The 19,935-nt window shown below is 28.8% G+C and overlaps 2 protein-coding genes across 3 annotated transcripts in view; both read left to right on the top strand.

The window, feature by feature from the left end:
* Nucleotides 1–276: 276 nt before the first annotated feature.
* On the top strand, nt 277–14,308 carry LOC135931258 (lanosterol synthase-like). Of its 2 annotated transcripts, none has more exons than XM_065468233.1 (11): nt 277–392; nt 5,057–6,080; nt 6,284–6,511; nt 6,928–7,120; nt 7,483–7,646; nt 7,949–8,057; nt 8,575–8,828; nt 9,793–9,971; nt 10,087–10,212; nt 13,318–13,485; nt 13,800–14,308. In XM_065468233.1, exons 1-11 carry the CDS (start codon nt 298–300, stop codon nt 13,990–13,992), a joined length of 2,733 nt encoding a protein of 910 aa, XP_065324305.1. In that variant the 5' UTR covers nt 277–297; the 3' UTR covers nt 13,993–14,308. The 2 variants fall into 2 exon arrangements, with proteins under 2 accessions (XP_065324305.1, XP_065324307.1); XM_065468235.1 differs by lacking the exon at nt 277–392 and adding an exon at nt 515–532.
* A 2,459-nt stretch (nt 14,309–16,767) lies between these two features.
* Nucleotides 16,768–19,935, top strand: part of LOC135931259 (uncharacterized) — a 58,583-nt gene continuing 55,415 nt past the window's right edge. The window contains exon 1 of the mRNA XM_065468238.1: nt 16,768–16,843. The gene's annotated coding sequence lies outside the window, so the exon portion shown is untranslated. The remainder of the gene's footprint in view (nt 16,844–19,935) is intronic.

The following is a 19,935-nucleotide window of genomic DNA, read 5'->3' as shown; positions in this document are numbered from 1 at the left end:
TTATAACACTAATAATCTCTGTCCAGTCTTAAAGATTATGAAACTCTCTACAGGCATCCTGATAAAAAATTTAATTAAATTAAAGTTTCATTCATATACAACAAAATGTCTAATAAATAATTATTTAGCAAAATATCTAATTTCTCACATTTTTACAATATTCTTATATAATTAGATATGTAATCATAATTCATCACAATAAAAAAAAAAATTTCGTCAGATATGTGTCAATCCCCTCAATTTTCTATGTAATGTAAAGCAAACAATATTCAAATTTTTAAATTTTTGTTTCATCACATGTTATCTTTTATTATTTTATTATTCTTGCTGATTTCAATTTATATAACATTCAAATTAATAATTTTATATTATAATCTTAAAAGAAAATCCAAGTAAGTATAATTTTACATTTATGTAGCTAATTTGTAATATATTTGCATGATTTAGATTTAAATTGATTATATTAATATTTATAATATTAACCAAAAATCGGAACCTTAATGAATATCAGTATATGATCAATTATAAACTGGTTTTTTTTTAAATTTTTTTATTAAATTGACATTGTACAACTGTTTTTTGAAACTATTTTAACCAAACAAATAGATTCAATTTATAAATTATGATGATTAAACACTAATTATAACCATAATATAAGTTAATTATATTCTTATAATATACTATTGAGCTCTTTAAAATATTTTCAAGATTGATTACCTAGCAAATTGTATTAAGGAGTGTTAATTTTTTATATTTCAAATTAAAGTATTTATTTACACTAGTATCTGGTATTGTCAATAGTAATATAAAAATATCTAAAATGATCAAAGTTGATGGATAAATATATCTAAAACAATTAGCTTATCAATTTAAACAAATTCATGAGCTATGGTTTAAGTTTGGATGCCAAAATTTTTAATTATTCATGTTTGAGTTGGGTTAATAAATATTTTTAATATTGTTTAACAGTTCAGTTTAGGTCCCTGATAATTTTAAAGTTCAACTCACACTGTGCATATACATGCAATTGTAATGGGATTTTAAAAAATATAGATTACACTTATTTAAATTTTAAAAATTTGAATCACAATCTAAAATTTTTTAGTCTAGAAGCTCTAAAGTCTATTTAGAATTCTTAAAATAAATGATAGGTTTAAGTCATAAATATTCCTATAAGAAGTTGTGCTTTGATTAAAGCCAAATTGTTATTTTTCTAGCATAAGCCTGATGGTAAAAAAAAATGAATACTAGATCATAAGGCCAATGGTTTAACTTTATGATATAAATGTAATTATTATCAACAAAGTGAATATTTATTTTTTGTTTGCCATTTATCTGGCAAAATCTATTTTTGTTGTGTTTTATTTTTAGATCTTGTAATTTTATTCCTGAAATATAACATAGAGCCCACCATTTAATACTATCTTTAATCTTTGAAGACTTTAATAGTATAAATCATTCTAATACCCCAATAAAGTGAGAATCCTTGGTCTTTATATTTTGAGATAGAAAAAGTTTTTTTTATCTAATATATTTATTTTGAGCATGGTATACCTATTTTTGGTTCAATTTAATTTGATCAAATTATTTTCTAAATAGATTTACCAACAAATTCTATCTGACTGATATTTTAATGGGGTACATCTAGACATGTGCGCCGACAGCATTTTCGGCAGCGGCGTTACTTTTTTTAAAATGATCGGCACCTTTCTAGCTAATATTGAAAGTTTAGGAAGATCCAATGCTCTTATCTTCCAAAAATCTAAGACATCTTTTATCTCCAAATTATAAGGCGAAAATAATGAATAACACTCTTTTTCTAAACTAGTTAAATAGTGTTGTTGTTCCAGGTTATTGTTTTGAATAGATGAATGCTTCGTAGCCAATGACTTAAGATAATCGAGTTTTGAAGCAACTTCCGTCGTTTTACATTCGTTTAATTTGTCCGTGTAAGACCGTAGAGAGGTAGCGTGTTGACATAAAAATCCAACCGGAGTAATATTTTTTTCCTTTAAATATTCATTTACTATGTTTATTAATTGAAAACGAGGATCCAAAAGTGCTCCTAACACCTAAGTAAAAAAAATAAAAGAAAGAATAATGTATAAAAAATAATTTATGTATTTTAAAATACTACCTGAAGATCGGTTATTGGAAATCTATGATCAAATTTAGTAAGCATATTTTGTTTAATGGATGCTATGGATGGACTATCATTTTCTTTTACAATTAAATGATTTTTAATTTCACTACGAAATAATAAGGCTAAATTTATAGTAACTCCTTTTTGGACAGATAAAAATTCAACAGTTTGTTTGAAGGTTTTAAGAAAATTTAAAAGTTCATACACCAAGTCCCAATCGGAGTTAAATAATTTGAGATCCGGTTTCTCCATTCTATTTAATAGAATATTTATAAAATTTTTGTTATTGCCAGTCACACTTTCCAGCATTATTAAAATACTATGCCAACGTGTAGGCACATTTAATTTTAAGGTTTTATGTTTTTTCTCATATGATTTTTGATTTTCACTATCATCATCATACCCCAAACTATCTTCATAAAAAGGATCATTATCATCCAAATCTAAAATATCCGATGTATATGATATCGATTCAAAACATTTTCTATTTTCTATATCGTTTATATTTTCAAAATCCGCTGTTTTGAATCTTAAGGCAACTATAACTTCTCTAACTTTTTTAATGAGATTTTCAATTTTATTAACTTTTTTTATTCCATCGACTGTCACTAGATTATGTAATCCATGCCCCAAACATAAATGATGGTCATATTCTCCTAGACGAACACTTTTCTTTACATTGGGTCCAGCATCCGTAACCATTTGAATTTTCTTGGACCCTAAATCAAATTCATTTTCAACTTTTTCTATTTCGGAAAGAATAGTTTCAGCGGTATGTTTTTGGGTGACATGATGTGTCGCCAATGTATAAAATACAATATTAAAATTATTATCTATTTCGTTAAAAGTAAAGGTGATATAATTTCGCCGTCTATATTTGTCTGTCCACATATCAAAAGTTATAACACAAAATTTAGGACCTACATTGGCATATGTATGCTTTCATTGATAAATAAACATCATCTAATCCACTCCGGCTAAGTGTAGTTCTGTCAGGTAATTCTTTGGCATCTGAAATAATGCCATATTTCTACATAATAAAAAGTTAATAATAAAATATTATGCCATAAAAAATTCTAAATGTGGGATGTTATAAAATAATTAAATATCTTAACAAATAAAAATTAAGATTGCCCTATAAAAAATTATAATGATTTTACAAATAACCTTTAGAAAATCTTGCATTCCAGTATTATTTATAGAAGAGAATGGCATTAAATCCTTGCAACACATGAGAACATAATTCCTTACCAGAATCCATTTTTTATCTTTTATAGGGTCAGTTGTATCTTTTACAATGGGTTTGAAAAATAACTTTAAATTTTGTTTAGATATTTCTTCTTTACATGATAAATCATGTTTGTCAAGTAAATGTTTTATTATATTTGATGTGCTGATATTTTTTGAAAAAGATTTGATTGGATAACTAATTAAAAAATTTACTAATATTTATTAAATAATCAAAAAATTTACTCTGAAAATGAAGAATTATTTTCATCCTCACCATCTTTATCAAGTGCTATTTGCAAGCATATATTACAAAAGACTTTATCTGTAGCAACACTGGTTCTCTTATTATTTGTGTCAGTTTTTAATATTAAGGATCCAAAATGTTTCCATGGAAAAGAAGGTTTTGCTTGCAAGGATATACTATATTTTGTTACAGGGTATTGCAATGCTGCATCCATTATAATTGTTTTAGTCCTGGTATTTTTATATATGTTATAATGGCAACAAAATAAAAATCATTAAATAAAATTTCTATTATGATATAAAATAAATTTTATATAACGAGTTGTAAATTATTTGAATCAAAATAAAAGAATAAAATATAGATTTACCTTTTCAAATTTAATGTCCTAATCTTATTTTATCTAGCACGTTGATCACAAACCTGCCCAAAGTGAGCGTATAAGGATTGCTATAAATCAAATTTATAGCAAATAATATTTATTAATTTTAAAAAATAAAATCGCATTTTTTATTAATTCAAAAAATATTTAATATTTTGCTTATATTCATAAATAATATATAAAATAAATAATAAAAAATATGTATCACGCCGCCACGCCGCCGAATTTTTACATCGGCGGCGGCGTGTTGAGCGCCGACAATTTTTTGGCGCGCGGCGTCGGCGTGGTCAAAATCATCGGCGGCGGCGCATTTGACCGGCGGCGCACATGTCTAGGTACATCCATCCATAAATTTTTTTATCTTCCCAATGAATTACAACTGATACTAATCCAATAATTGCATTGTATTTTGCTATCAATCTTTAAACAAATATAATAAAAAATGAATATTTTTTATGTAAAAAAAATATAACTAGCTATGAACAAACTAAAAAACACTTAATTTCAGTTTCTCAATGTCAATATGTGCATTATGATAATTAAGTGCATTATATTTTTTTTTATTTCACATAACTTAATCATTTCACTTAAAACATGAGTAATTTTTTATGGCTGAGTTATGACTCAAACAATCATAAAATCACCAAAAACAATAATATCCGATCCATTTTTTTCTTCAAAATATCCATCTGATACGATTTTTAAAAATCAGATATCAGCCCCTATCCGATCCTATATTTAATATCGGCACAGCCCTAATTTTACTTTAGAAGTCTGAATTTTATTTAAAATATGTCCTATACAAAAAATAAGGCCCAATCCGGAAATTTTTTTTTTTATTAAATAGACACCATCATTTTTTTTTCAAGGATAGCGAGAAAATTATATAATAATAATAATGTTCACCATGATCAAATTAGAGATGTAAAGCATTTGGATCATCTTGTACTAACCATACTCAAATTCCACATGGGGCATAAAAATTGAATACAACCCTAGAATTTAGGTCCTGTACATCTTTATTATAAATATTTATATATTTTTTTAATACTTATAAAAGCCTTCCTCCAAAAAAATTTGCATCATTTTTTAACCATCAGCCAAAAATCCTTAACGATGAAGCGCCCGATGCCACATTATCGACCAATATTAATCGTTGGAGAATGTTTTTGGATCAAGGACAATATATATGGAAATATGTGGACAAGTCATTCGCCGATTGCCGCCCCCAAAGTTTTCTCGAAAAATATCATTTAAGCATCGATCCAAATTTAGATGACGCTCATGATTTCGAAAACATAGAAAAGGAAGCAGACGGAAAGAATCTTGACGTTGGCATAATTCGAGCCGTTGAATTAGTGTCGCTCTTGCAATGTAAAGCTACAGGCCATTGGTGCGGAGATTATAGTGGCCCACATTTTTTGATTCCCTGCGCCCTCTTTACGTCGTTTTACGTTCACGTAAAATCATCTCTAACTTACAACCACGATTACAAAAAATCGGGATTAGACCATTACAGGATATCAACTATCTTCGACGAAGAAAGATGGCCAGAACGAACGGAAATATTGAGATACATCAAAAACAGCTCCGATTCCTGCCGTTGGGGCCTTTACGATGGGATAGTGCAAGACAATCCCCGCCCATATGTATTGGCCACCGTTTTATATTACGTTTGTCTGAGAATTCTCGGACTTTCTGCTACCGACCCATTCATAATCAAGATAAGGAAAAATTTACAATCGTTTCCCCATTTTATTGGAGAGAATAATGACCACGAGGAAAACCAAAACATTTCTAGTGGCAACAATTCCAAAGGTAATCAAAATAGCTATTCGTCGATAGCCCTATCCATTCCAACGTGGGGCAAATTTTTGCTCACTATCCTGGGACTGTACCAATACGAGGGCATAAATTCTCTATTCCCCGAAATTTGGTATATCCTTCCCAAATTCTTCTTTTGTCACCCTTCCAAAATGTGGGCCCATCTCCGGCAGCTTTACCTGCCCATGGCTTATTGTTATGGAGCCGACGTTCGCCTAAAAGAACAGGATCTGCCGCCCGTTTTGAAAGAGATACGAATGGTTTATATAATTTTTACACTTCGCATTTAATTTTTAAAGGGTTTATTGTTAAGAGGGCGAAAAGCAATCATAACCCTCCTCTCCCTCGCATTTCTCACAGAGCCAGAAAAAAAATATTAGTGAGAAATAGTTATGAGCCAACATTGATTTTTTTTAAACTTATATTCCCCAACAACATATAAGAAAAGAAAATCATTAAATAGGAACTTTACGGCCCTGGTTATCAAAGCATCGATTGGCCCCGGAATCGGAATAATTTAGCCCCTTGCGATTTATACACGCCTCATTCTGCGATCTTGAATCTCGCGTACGGAGTACTGAATCTCTACGAAAGGTTTCACCTCGGTTGGTTGAGGAAAAGGACCTTGAATTATATGTACCAGCACGTTTGCGCCGACGATCGATTTTGCAATTATACCAGCATCGCGCCGGTTACCATAACTCTGTTAATATGCATCATTGTTAATAAATATTATAATTTTAATATAAGTTGGTTAGGACTCGAAACTAAGAATAAGAAAGAATGAAGCAGGTTCAATTTCTAAAAAAATATCATACAAAATCTCCAGTATGGTGGTTTCTTTTTAAATCGTTATTTTAAATGAAAACATGTTGTTACTAGTTAACCTATCTTATCGAACAACCATTATAGCTGGTAGTTTTGAAACCAATTCAAACTAGAATACAGTATATAACTTACACTAAATTACCTCTTATTCCTATGATCTTTCTTTTTATAAATATCGCCATTTTATAATTTAAATTATACCCCCCCCCCTTCAATTTCCTATTTAATTTTAAACAAATTATTGAATTTTATACGTGTTTTACTTTTTATTTATTAAAGATATCCAAGAGTTTCAACATGTTGGTGAGATGCCACGTCGACGGCTGGAATTCCGATGCTACCATGAAGCATTTGGATTCCTTTAAGTATTTTTGGTGGATGGGCGATAGCGGTTTAAGACTAATGGGAACTAACGGAAGCCAGTTTTGGGATACTTGCTTTTACGTTCAATCTTTGTTAGAAATCGTGGAAAGTTTAAGACTGCAAGATTTTATATTCTATTTTTAATCAACGGCGACTGTTAGTCACTCTTTTTATTGTGATTTAAGGCTAATTAGAGCCAACGGGAACCAGTTTTGGGGTGCGCGCTTTTACTCACATCAATGTTAGAAATCATGGAAAGTTTAACAAGATTTTAATTAACTGATGACATCCGTTACCATTCTTTTTATTTGGATTTAGATATACCCAGAAAGAAAAAATTTTTTCACAATAAGAAGACATGCTATTGCGCGGAGCACTGATTCCCCTTCCCCAATGGCTATTTAACTTTTATATTTACTATAAATCATTTATTCTGAAGTTTATTTATTCTTTTATATACAATAATGGTAGCATCTTCAAGTTTAAACGTCGGTAAAAATGAATCAAAAGAAGAAAACGATTGTGTGAAAAGTGCTGCCACCTGTATAATATTGGCGGTTAAGAATTACTTTATGACCCAACAATCACTGACTAATCTCAAAGACTATGAAACGTTTTTCAGGCATCCTGATAAAGTATTTATAAAAATAGCCTACATTCAATAAGTTTTTTTACATCTATCTATGCATATTGTTTATAACCAATCCGGTGGCTAAATTTCAGTACTTTGTCACCCCCCCCTCACCTTTTTTCAAACCCTTTCTTTTGTCGATATGATATAATTCCTAATATCCCTTCTTATTAGATGTCCCCATTTTTTAACTTAGACATTTATACTTAAAAAAAATCCTTAAAGGGGCTTGCTAGTGTAGATTTAATTTTTTTTCTTTCTAAATGTACTATAAAATAAGATGGAATAAACCTTTTTTTATTAAAGGGCGGATTTCCTTTCAGTACAAAAGTGTGTGGGTGGATTATATCCGATTCTACCGCGGAGGCCATTTTTATTTTATCGCAAATTTATCGAACACTTTTCGTCGAAAAAGGTATGTTTATTTATTTTTGAATTTTTTTTAAAAAAAATGGACCACTAAAGATAAGGCTTTGACTATTGCAGACCAAAATTCCATCCAGTCCGAATTCACAAAGGTTCATTATAAAAATCGGTTTAACCCGATATTTTGATTTCGGGTTTCAGTCCATAATGTTTATTTAACATCGATCTGATATTTGATCCTCACTAGTTACTTACATAAGACTGAATTTATAGTAAGTATGATATGCCATAATCGCTAACGATATAACCGCTGATCGAGTTTTGACATTAATATTCTTAAATTATTATCTTAATTGTAATTAAAGAAAATCTACGCTTCAAATTATTGGTAGTGATGGCGTTTTGCTTTTAAAACTTTCGGCTATCTGGTCGGCTTAAATTTTTTACATTGAAAGATTATTTATTTTTTACATAAACTTAAAATTAATAATTTATTTGAAACAACTTTTGCCAAATAAAATTGATTAGATGTAAATATATTAAGTATCCATTATCATCCGAATTAGGCGAAACTATTTTGAAAACCGTGTTTAATGATATTGCCATTATCGATGAAATTAATCACAACGCAAATGGTGGCGGCGACGCTTCGGGTATCAACGATAAATACAAATACAATAACTTTTCGCCCGAAACTTTAAGAGAAAGAATATTCCTAGCGGTCGATTGCCTTTTAACTTTCCAAAATAAAAATGGCGGTATAGCCTCGTATGAGAAGAACAGGGGATCCGACTTTTTAGAAATCCTGGATCCAGCTGAAGTTTTTTAAAAAAAAATTTTTTTGTTGACATTGTTATTTGGGATATAACTCTAGGGATGAGGAATTTTTTTAATAGCTTTTGTTTAATTCCGTTTTTTATACAATTCTTAATTTTAATTTTTTTGTTAATAAAATCCTTGCTTCTATATATGTTTCAGTTTGCCAGAGCTCAAGAATTGCCTAATTTTTTTTGTGATATTTTGTATTAGCCAATAGTGACCTGTAGAATCAAAATTTTTTAGACCAAGCCCGCGACGAGCGCTATATTATAATATTTTTAAAAAATATATATTTGTGGCCCCATTTTTTTTAAAAAAAATCATAAACTTAAAATATATTTTTTGTTATGCATTAAAATCACAAAATATGATATGAAAATTAATAGTAAAGTTACCACTAAATTCATTTGATATTTGATAATTGTGATATTCAATCAAGCAAGAACGGAATAATAGGAAGGAATTATAACATTAATATTTTTCGGGTCTCGGGTCGGGCCTATATTCATTGGTAATGGCAGCCTTGATAGACTAATGAATGATTATTATTGGATGAATAATTTATAATATCTGAGGGGGGATACTAAAAATCATAAAGTAAAATTTCGGGATTTCTATAAAAAAAAATGAGGGAAAAATTTTGACTCGGTTTGAGCCCCCAACAGAACCCCCTATTGACGTCACTGCAATCTTTACAATAAAATGAACTTAATATTTTCGTATAAATTTTTTAACATTCATTTTAATTTTAATCAAATGTTTTTATGAACATTATTCCCAAATTACGTTAGACTATTCTTCGTCTGGGTCAAGGTAAAGCGATTACCTTATTAGCTTTATATATTTGCCATGGCAGATCGGCATCACTAACTTACAGTTAAAAAAATCCTTTGCTATTATAATATATTTTGTCTATTTTTCGTTTTTTTAGAAGATATGTTTTATGATTTATTTGTCTTTATAAGTTATTTTCAGACATCATGGTTGAACATTCCTACGTAGAATGTACTAGCGCGTGTTATAAAGGCTTGGCAAAATTTTCAAAAATATTTCCAAATTATCGACCCCAAGAAATTCGGAGTTTTCTAGATAACGCTCTAGAGTTTGTCGTGAAAAGTCAAAGAGATGATGGATCTTGGGAGGGGTAATTCCTTTCTTTCTTTAATGAATCTGTTTCACAAATCACAAGGCTTATATTTAATTTTATTACTTTAAGAAATAGAATGTAATTTTTTCAATGGATTTAACTTTTATCTTAGATCCTGGGGTGTTTGTTTTACTTACGCGGCTTGGTTTGCCTTAGAAGTTCTTTCCGAATTTTCTCCTTTTAATGATCAAGATCCACTTATGTATTTAGATGATTCCTCAAATCCTGAAAAACTCAAGTTTTCTTTAGATTTTTTTTCTGGATTATTTTATTTTGACCATTATATAAATTCATAAAACAATGTAATTTATTTAGCAAGTTTTAAATATGTAATGTCATCATTTCCTCTTATCTAGCAAAAAATAATTCCCCAAATGTTACAATTTTAATAATGATTCCTCATTTTGTAGATTAATTGTATTTTAAAGGAATTAGTACTTTGTATATAGTGCCCCGAAATCGGCTAACTCGAACCCCCTCAGACCAATATTAAACCGTTATGGAGTCTGCTCGATGTAGCAATTGAAAACAAAATGAACGAGAAAATAATTGCTTTATATAGAACCGTTACCAGTTTTTTTTAAAAATAACGTATTATTATGGTATATTAAAATATTATTTTTTTTTGCATCGACCACAGGAATAATTTTTTTAACCAACACGTCCTTGCGAATTTGAGATAGTTAGTCGTGGCCTACATCTAGTTTGTTGACTTGTAACTTAAAGTTTAAGAACTTGCCGGTTACGTTAGTTGAGTCTCTTTAGCACATAACTATCTCAATTTGTTCTCCTTTATATTTTCTGACAAAGGAGCTACATCCATCATCTTAGCCTATCATTAATTATACAATCCAGCTTAGTATATCCTTAGTATATCGTAGGCTCCTTGGATCATTCTCATTTCTATTACATCCAACATCTTTTCAGCAGCTCTCAGTGCCCAGTTTCACACCAATAAAACAAGACCGGTCTGACATAGTTCGATATGCCTTATCTTTAAGCGACAATTACATCTCTCTATCACAAAGCACCTCTTATATGCTTCTCCATTTATCCAACCCTTCTATATTCTAGCGTTAACCTCGTCATGTCAACCTTCTTCTTGATGTATTATAGACCCAAGATAAACTCAATTTCGGATATGGAGCAAGTTGCATAGTTTCTTGACACCTACCAGCAACGATACACTGTCTTAAAAGAGCTGATGCGAGTGCCATATTTCTCCAATCTCTGCCCAAAAAAGGACCCGATGTGCTGCCATCACTTCGGTTTGCTCGCATATCATAATGTCATCTACATACAATATTGACAATGATGCTAGCCTCTACAGGCCCTTAATTATAGTATCGAAGATGAGTTCAAGTAGAAAGGGGTTTAACCTGGCTCTTTATGAAGCCCGATTTTTATGGGAAATGGCCTTGAGTCTCTGACGGTCGATCTAACCATTGAAGCTGAATTGATTCGTATTTTGTGTATGCACTATCATATCAGATGAACACTATATGCACTTCTCTCTTCATCATTCCATATTTTTCTATCAATGTTCGGAGGGCAAAAATTGGGTCAATGATCGAACAACCCTGTTCAAAACCTAATAGATTTCCGGATTCCCACACTTCACCCCGTAGTCTCCTGAAAACGATTTTTCTTCAATATATGACTTATCAACTTAATCCCACTATAATTTGAGTATTCTTGGGGATCACCTTTACCTTTGTAGATGGGTAGGATGATGCTCTCACACCAATTAGCTGGAATCTTGCCTTCCATCATGATTCATAAACAATTGCTTCAAGGCTTCTACCCTTCTGTTCTAACGATGCTTCAAAAGATAGCCCGTCTGGTCCCATAGTTTTGTTTCATCTTTTGAATTTCAGACTTTACTTTGTTGGCTTAAAACAGCTGATAATCTTGGCCAACCTTGGGATTGGAACGAACTGATCCCTTAGATTTTCAACGTTTGAAAGAATTTGAAAGTTCCGTAACATTAAATGAAATTTTGGGGAGATTGTAATGAATAAAATTGAAAACCTAAAATAGCAATGTTTATATGTATAACAATATTTAAATTGGACAAAACGTTTCTTAGGTCCTTGGGTGAAGGAGACAAATCTATTCTTTGTCGGGGGTGAATCCTTTGTTAGGATAGCTTAATTAGCCTTAATTTTTTCTGCCCAATACTTTTTAATATTTTGAAAGGCCTGCTGTTCAAATAAATCGAGAAGTTCTTTAATAATAGTTTAGTTTAGGGAATGTTCAACTGAAGGAGATTTTTTTAATTGGATGTATAAACAAGTATTTGGTTTGGAACAAGGAATCGGAATTATAGGTTAGATAATAGGGTTAATGTTAAATTTAAGGTTTGAGAGATGTGGGTTATGGATTATAAATAGATGAATATTTATATTCCTGTATAATTTTGTCGAGGCTGTTTTTCACGGCACACTAAATGCAACGACATCATACTATGCGCCCTCAAATCAGCAGGCATTCCATCTAGACTTGAACTAACCGGAATTTTTAGAACCGATGGAAAACGTCCTGATGGAATGTCCTTAATTCCTTGGTCAAGAGGTCAGCTCCTGGTTTGGGATTTCTAGCAAAGCTCAACGTTTTTTCAAAAATTAGGCAAACGAATTCGCGAAAAAACCGATCAGCCTAAAGAATCCCTCTTCTTACGTCAAAGACTTGCTACGGCCATTATTTGCTTTAACTATCTAAGTTTTATCTCTTCCATTGAATAACCTCCATATTCCTAGCTTCCTTTTTTTATCCCCTATCCTTTCCCGTAAGCTCTATTTCTACATTTTTCGCCTTTATTATTTTACTTTTTAAAAAAATTAATTATTTGCTAATACATTTTGACAACATATTATATCAGTAAATATTCAAATAAAGTAACCCATAACCGGAAAAAAAATGTTTAAATATATAAATGTTACCTTTTTTTAAAAAAATTGATTTTAACGAAATTTGGTAAATCACTATTATTTACTTGAATATTACCAGCCTCTTGATGGGTTTGACCATCACTTTTGTAAAAGTATGTTCAATTAATTAATATTCGATTATTTTTAGATACAAATTATATATTAACTACCTAATATGATTAATATTCACGCAAAGGAATACATTTTTTTTAGCCGGTATATTCCGTATATTAATTTTCACATTCGCTAAATTTTAAATGGTTACTTTTTTACTATAACGCCAACTAATGAAAAATAACGATCTCTAGCCCAAAACGGCTTATTATTCTCCATCAGCTGGGCTTCGAAGCGTTTGATTTCCGCATATATCATTTCACTAAAATTTATATAATGCGCTCTTTTTGCATTAAAAGGAGAAAGACCGCCGTGATTAAGGGTTGCGTATTTCTAGTCAAAAATCAAAGAGATGACGGAGGCTGGGGCGAAGATTTTACCTCTTGTCCTTTGAGAAAGTACACGCCTAGCCTTAAATACAATATCGTTCAAACCGCGTGGGCCTTGTTAGGTTTAATGAGCGTCAAGTAATAAAAAAAACACTTTAATCTTAGCTTCAATCGTTGTAAATGACTGCTATATTTTGACTCGGGAAAGGGTGAGAGCTATATTATTTTTTTTAAGGTCCGCTGATTTTAAAGAAAAAAAATGAAAAGTGACCTAATTTTTATAATTATCCTTTGTCTAAAAGGTATTAAAATGCTAAACCCTCCTTTAGGATTAGTTTATATTTTTATTTTGGTAGATAAGGTAACCAGTAAGATATTATTGGAATTATTTATCATAAAAAAATAGAATGCAATAATTCTAAATTCTAATTTCCATAAAATTATGTTTTAAGTTACCCAGATCAAGGTGTTATAGACAGAGGAATACATCTTTTGAAAAAATCTCAACTGCCAAATGGTGATTGGCCCAAAGAACCCAATACCGGGGTATTTAACAAAACTACGGCTATCATTTTCACGAACTATAAAAATATCTTTCCTATGTGGGCGCTCGCGAGATACCAAAAATTATTCAACAAATTTTAAAATGAATTTTATTATTCTTCATACTTTTTGAAATCTATTTTTTATAAAAAATAAAATCGTTAAACACATTTATCTTTTCCCAAGTTGAGCCAAAAATTTAAAATGCCGGCGTAAGATTAAAGAATTATTTTAAAAGAATAGGACTTATCCTTGCTGTTATTATGCTTTAAGCGTCAGTTGCAAAACTTTTAATTATAAATTTATGATTAAGTTCTTATCTAGCAATTATTTTAAGACAACCATTTTTCTTTTTACTTTAAGAAAAAAATAATAAAACAGATTTTGACATAAGAGGTGTTTAATATTGATACGCTATAATAATAAGATTGGATTGGATGTTTACTTAAGACAACTTAAAACTTTTTTTTTTAAATAATTTTGTTTTTTGAAATTTAAAATTTTTTGTCCCTCCGGTCCCGTAGTTTTTATATTTTATTTTTTTAAATAAAATATATATATTTTAATCAATTTAATGACTTTTTAAAAACAAAATCGATATAAATAAAATATACAAAAATTATGATTTGTTCATTTTTTTTATAGTCACCAAAGGGGTCATTTTTTTATATTAATTTTTGAGTATGAGAAATGTGAAGGCCATTTTTTTAAAAAAAATGATTTGATATGATTAACTACGCTTCATTAATTCAAATCTGAATACCGTATATTTTTAATTTTATTTTCTAAAAAATATATTTATCATTCTTTCATTAGACGAATGAATGTTTAAAAAATACATAATTTTATTAAATTATATGTCGGTAATTTTTTTTTTGAATCAATACTGTGAGCAAAAAAAAATTGGATTTTTTTTTACTAATAAATTTAATTTTTAAAGGGGAATTAATTTGACAATAATAAAATATTTTCTTTAAATCTTTGATTATTTTTATTTAGCTTAAAAATTTTACAAAAATTAATTTATCACATATTAAAAATATATATATAACTTATATATGTCTGTTGAGGAATTTAAAAAATAAGGGTTGTTATATACCACTAAAATAGTGACTTTTCAGCATTTCAAAAAGATATGAGAGCCTGACCTCTGATAACTCAAATAAGAATAAGAATATTTTTGAAAAAATGTAATTCGTTTTAAAATAAATCCCGGAATTCAATAAAACTAAATAAATTTGAAAATTACAGTGTAAACTTTGGAATGTTTGTGATTTAGTCAAATTAGGATTATGATCAGTATCAATCAATATATTGAACATAATAAGATTTTATTCAAGATGAAGTTATCTAAATGGGTGGTTACAAGGAACACCTTTAGAGATTTCATAATATAATTATTATAATTTGGAAAAATAACCGCTCATCAGCTTTAAATAAGATGTTTGAAATAGTTCAGGCCGGTAGCCAGGGTGAATTGCAAAGTATTTTATTTTAAATAGGCTATTTTCTATTTTTAATTTATCAAAAAGTTAAAATTTTATTTTAAATTTTCTTCTCTTTATATTAATATTCTATCACCAAATTTTAAAGTATATTTTCTTACATTTTTTTAAACAAAAATGTGGATATAGGATTATTTTGTAAACCAGAAAAAAAATTCTATTTAATTTATCTTTACTAATAATGATTAGGCAACAATTCTAGGGTGTGGAATTTTAAGATATCCAAAGAGGCAGAGTTTGTTGGAAGGATTATTTCTGAGACTTCTTTTGCTACAAGAAGAAAGAAAATGTAAAAGGTGTGGCTGATAAGATAGAACCTTCGACACCAAGCGGTTATCATTTTCTAGAAGAGCCTATTTTTAATGCCTTTGGAGAAATGGTAGAATGGCTGAACCAGATATTTTATCTGAAGGAGCTAAATGGAATGACTCAACCAGATATTTTATCTGAAGGAGATAAATGGAATGACTCAACCAGATATTTTATATGAAGGAGATAAATAATTAGTATCAATACGACGGCCGATTATTTTTGCATTGGAATTTATTAATAAATTATTTAATTACACAACAATTTTATGCAATATTTTTCAGAAATATATAATATTGATTTGGCTGAAGATTTGAGAATTGCGAATATTATTATATTACAATTTAGATAACTAATATATTATATCGACCATTTTAAGAGATTTATGTGATTGTTTAGGCGAAAGTGAAATTATATGATTTTGAGATTCACAAGTCTAGACTTGTACCTAGACAAGCAAATGGTTGCAATATTAATGTAGACTCAATTGAGATTACTCTAATAACCGTTTTTATTCTACTTTTAAGTTATATTTTTGACTCAAATCTATGAGCGATTTGTGATTTGTCAAATGGCTCCATCCAAATTACAAATACGATTAACTATATATCCCTTTGAGAATATTTTATATCTTGACAATGAAAAAATTAAATATTTAGCTAAATTTTATTTAGAAGATATAAATGTATCTGAAAGCCTATTAATTTCAGAATTTAAATCTTGGCATGAAAGATTAATTTTAGTAGAAAATCTTCCAAAAGAAACAAAATATTTAAATTACTATAATTATTATGTTTTTTGGCTTGTAGTCCCAGTTTTGTTTTAATAGAATGAGTATATTTTTATTACATTATAGTTTATAATTGGAATATGATTATATATATTTTAAAATAAAAATATGTTTATTTTTTTTAAAAAAATTAAAGCATTGCACACTAAAATATAATTTCGTTTTCCCCAATATATACTGTATATTTTGTAAACCAAACCAAGTACAAATAAGGATCTTCATGGAGAGTAATAACCTATCTCAAAAGTACGACATCTTAAAATCGATTGAATGGACTAGTTTCATTTAATATATATCGAGATTTAATTCACATTCAGAACAAATTATTGAAGAATTGGCACATCGCAAAGTAGGTTAAATTTTCATTTATGAACGATATTTTGATTAACATTGTAAATCATCATATAATGTTTAATTCTATATTTTATTGTGATTTACATATCGGCTGTTATGGCTATTAATTTTTTTTAAATATTACCAATAGTTTCAAGAAAATTATTTTTTTTTACAAAAGATTATATTTTGGTTATTTGTATATTATAAATTATTATAACAAGAGAAGGACGTTTTAAATATATCTTTTTTATCCTTACAGACAAAAGAAACAGAGATAATAATATTCTAATTTTATTTTTTGAATTAAATATTAATATAATTGTTTAAAAAATCTGTAAAAGGAATTTTAATATAAATATTAAATTTTGTGAATATTGCCTTGTCTAACTTATCTAAAAGAAGTTCGGCCACCAATCATTTTGCAGTGAAACCATCCTGATAACAAAACAATCACTGTGCCAGGTGAAAAGTCTCAATCAGAGAAGTTACCAAAACTATCAATTTTTAATATATACTTATAAAGAAGCTATTGTTAAAAGAGCCTTTATTTCCTACTGCTCTGGGTAATATGTAAGCCAATGTAACTTTCGATAAAAGCAGGAACATGATGGCCTTTGGAAAATTAATGTAAAGAGAAATTTCTGGTTATTATTTTATGATCTAGAAATGATAATCATAAAATATTATAAAATTAAACAGTCCATATTATTCGGTTAAAAACTGAATAATAAACGATGCTTGATATTGAATGATCAGCTAGTGACCACAATCACGAAAAGTGGGGGAGGGGGTATTATTCAATTATATTAGTCTCTTCATTTTTTAAATACATTATTACGAGCCTATATTAAATTGATGATATTATCGAGTCCCGGGCAGGGATGAAACTCTACCCTACATGACTTTGTATATATATATATTTAATAAGGTTAATTCTGGGATTGTTACAGTGGCCTCTACATCGAAGGGCGTATCCAGAGCAACTACTTCTTAAAATTTGAATTTTACCAAAAGAATTATTGTCTTATAAAATTATTTTTCCAATTTCAAATATGCCCAAAAATATTAACCAGATAGGTAAAAATGCTTACCATAATATAGAGATGATAAATGGGCAGATAATATTAGAGACATGGTGGGCTAAATATTATCTATATAAAGAAAAGCTTTGATATAGTTCATTATTAAACTAATTGTAAACTCGAAACCTGTCTACAAATTGTATATTTTAAAAAATGAAGAAAAAAAGGGAGATAAACAATTATAATCCAAATTTTATTCGATATATTGTCGTATAATAATTTATATATTTTCATTGAAATCATGAAAAATATGGACATAAAAAATTCAAGAAGAAAATTAATTTTAACAAGTGTTTTTCAAATGTAGTTGATGGTACATATGATGATTCGAAGTCAGAAGCAATAGTTTTGTTAAAAAGATATATGGTAACACAACTGGTTTTGATATTAAAAAAAATGCAATATGCAAAAATAGTTCCATGAATCTATTCCTCGAATTTTTACTGAGCAAAGCTATGATGGTGCTCAAACATGAGTGGAAAGTAGAAGTACAGGCTTTGATTAGAGCTGAGAAAGGCAACTTTTTTGGAATATTAATAAGAAGCTTGGCTGTACAAAATTGAAAATATTTCGAAGGATATAAGATTTGCAATAAATCAAATTCAATGACTAGAGATTGTCTGATTAAATTGAGAAGTATAATATAAATTATTATCTTTTATTATTATTCTTTTTTTTAAAGAATAGCTGCCTATAATTTTTTTGTGCACATTATAGACCTGCAAAGGTACAATTGTAAGGCAAGGCCCGGCCCGGATTTTTTTAAAATATATTATATATTTTTAATTTTTATAGCTATAATGACGATTTAAAAATTGGTTTTAAAATACATGACCTGTCCCAGTTATTTTTTAAAAAAAATTTAGGCCCGGCCTGGGTTTATTTAAAAAAATATAAACATGGCTCGGCCATTAATTATTATTATTTGCTATATCTGATAATAAAACCCTTTAATTATTAGATTTATTTTTTCCAATCTCTAATTTACTTTACTATTTATTATAAATTAAATGAGGTCTAAATTTTAATTTTATTTTTGAAATTAAAAAGGACCCTAGAGAGGCTAAGAAAAAATATAATATCCCCCCCCCTCAATTTATAAATTTATTTTTTTAATTAGGTGTATCCTTCTTTATATAAAAATTAATGTTCAAACTCCCTAATGGATTTTATTATTCTAACTTATGACTTTCGATCTCGATGTTAAATTTTGAACGATTATAGACTGTCGACCGAATGTTTTCAATTATCATCTAACCCTTCATTCACAGTTAGTGCGAATTCGCGGCTAAGTATAAAAAAAATACCGCATTTTATATACTCAGCTAGCGAATTCGTGCATATTTTTTATACTTCGCCGAGCCCCGAATTCGCACTAACTGTGAATGCAGGGTAAGATTCATTTTATATTATAATACAAATTTTATTATAATTTATATACATATATATTAATACATTTCTTTTCTTCTTTCTTTCTGGTATTGTTTAATGTATGATCAAACACTTTGTTATACAATTTATTTATTTATTATAGGCCACCTTTTTTTTATTATTAGCTAATAGGAGGATCAGAATAGTAAAAAAAAGAGGAAATTATTAGAGAAGAATTATGTAAAACTAAGAAAATTGAGGCAGCGAGCTAAAAATAATTTCGGGTGAGTAAATTTATAAAAAGGAAGAAACCCTTTTTGAAGCCTTAAACCCTCATTTATAGTAAGCGCTCATCACCTATGCAATACGCATGGTTATGCATTTTTCAAAAGCAGGAAAATATGAGGTAAAATTTATAATCTATAATGATTTAATTTATTGCATCACATCGCACAGTCATTATAAATTTTACCTATTATTTGCGTACTTTTGAAAAATATTAAAAGTCATTATTGCAGGAGCCTTAATATGGAAAACATTTAGGCAAAATCAAATATAAATTTATTAATGTATAATACTGAATAAACTGTTATGTAATAAAAGTAAATTTAATTCTGAGAATTAATATAAAATTGAATTATCTGACATTATA

This window comes from Gordionus sp. m RMFG-2023, chromosome 1 (genome assembly GCF_954871325.1).
Source record: "Gordionus sp. m RMFG-2023 chromosome 1, tfGorSpeb1-WG-v2, whole genome shotgun sequence".
In the NCBI taxonomy this organism is placed as follows: Eukaryota; Metazoa; Nematomorpha; class Gordioida; order Chordodea; family Parachordodidae; genus Gordionus; species Gordionus sp. m RMFG-2023.
Note: the sequence above shows the minus strand (reverse complement) of the source record. Positions and strands in the feature narration are given on the sequence as shown.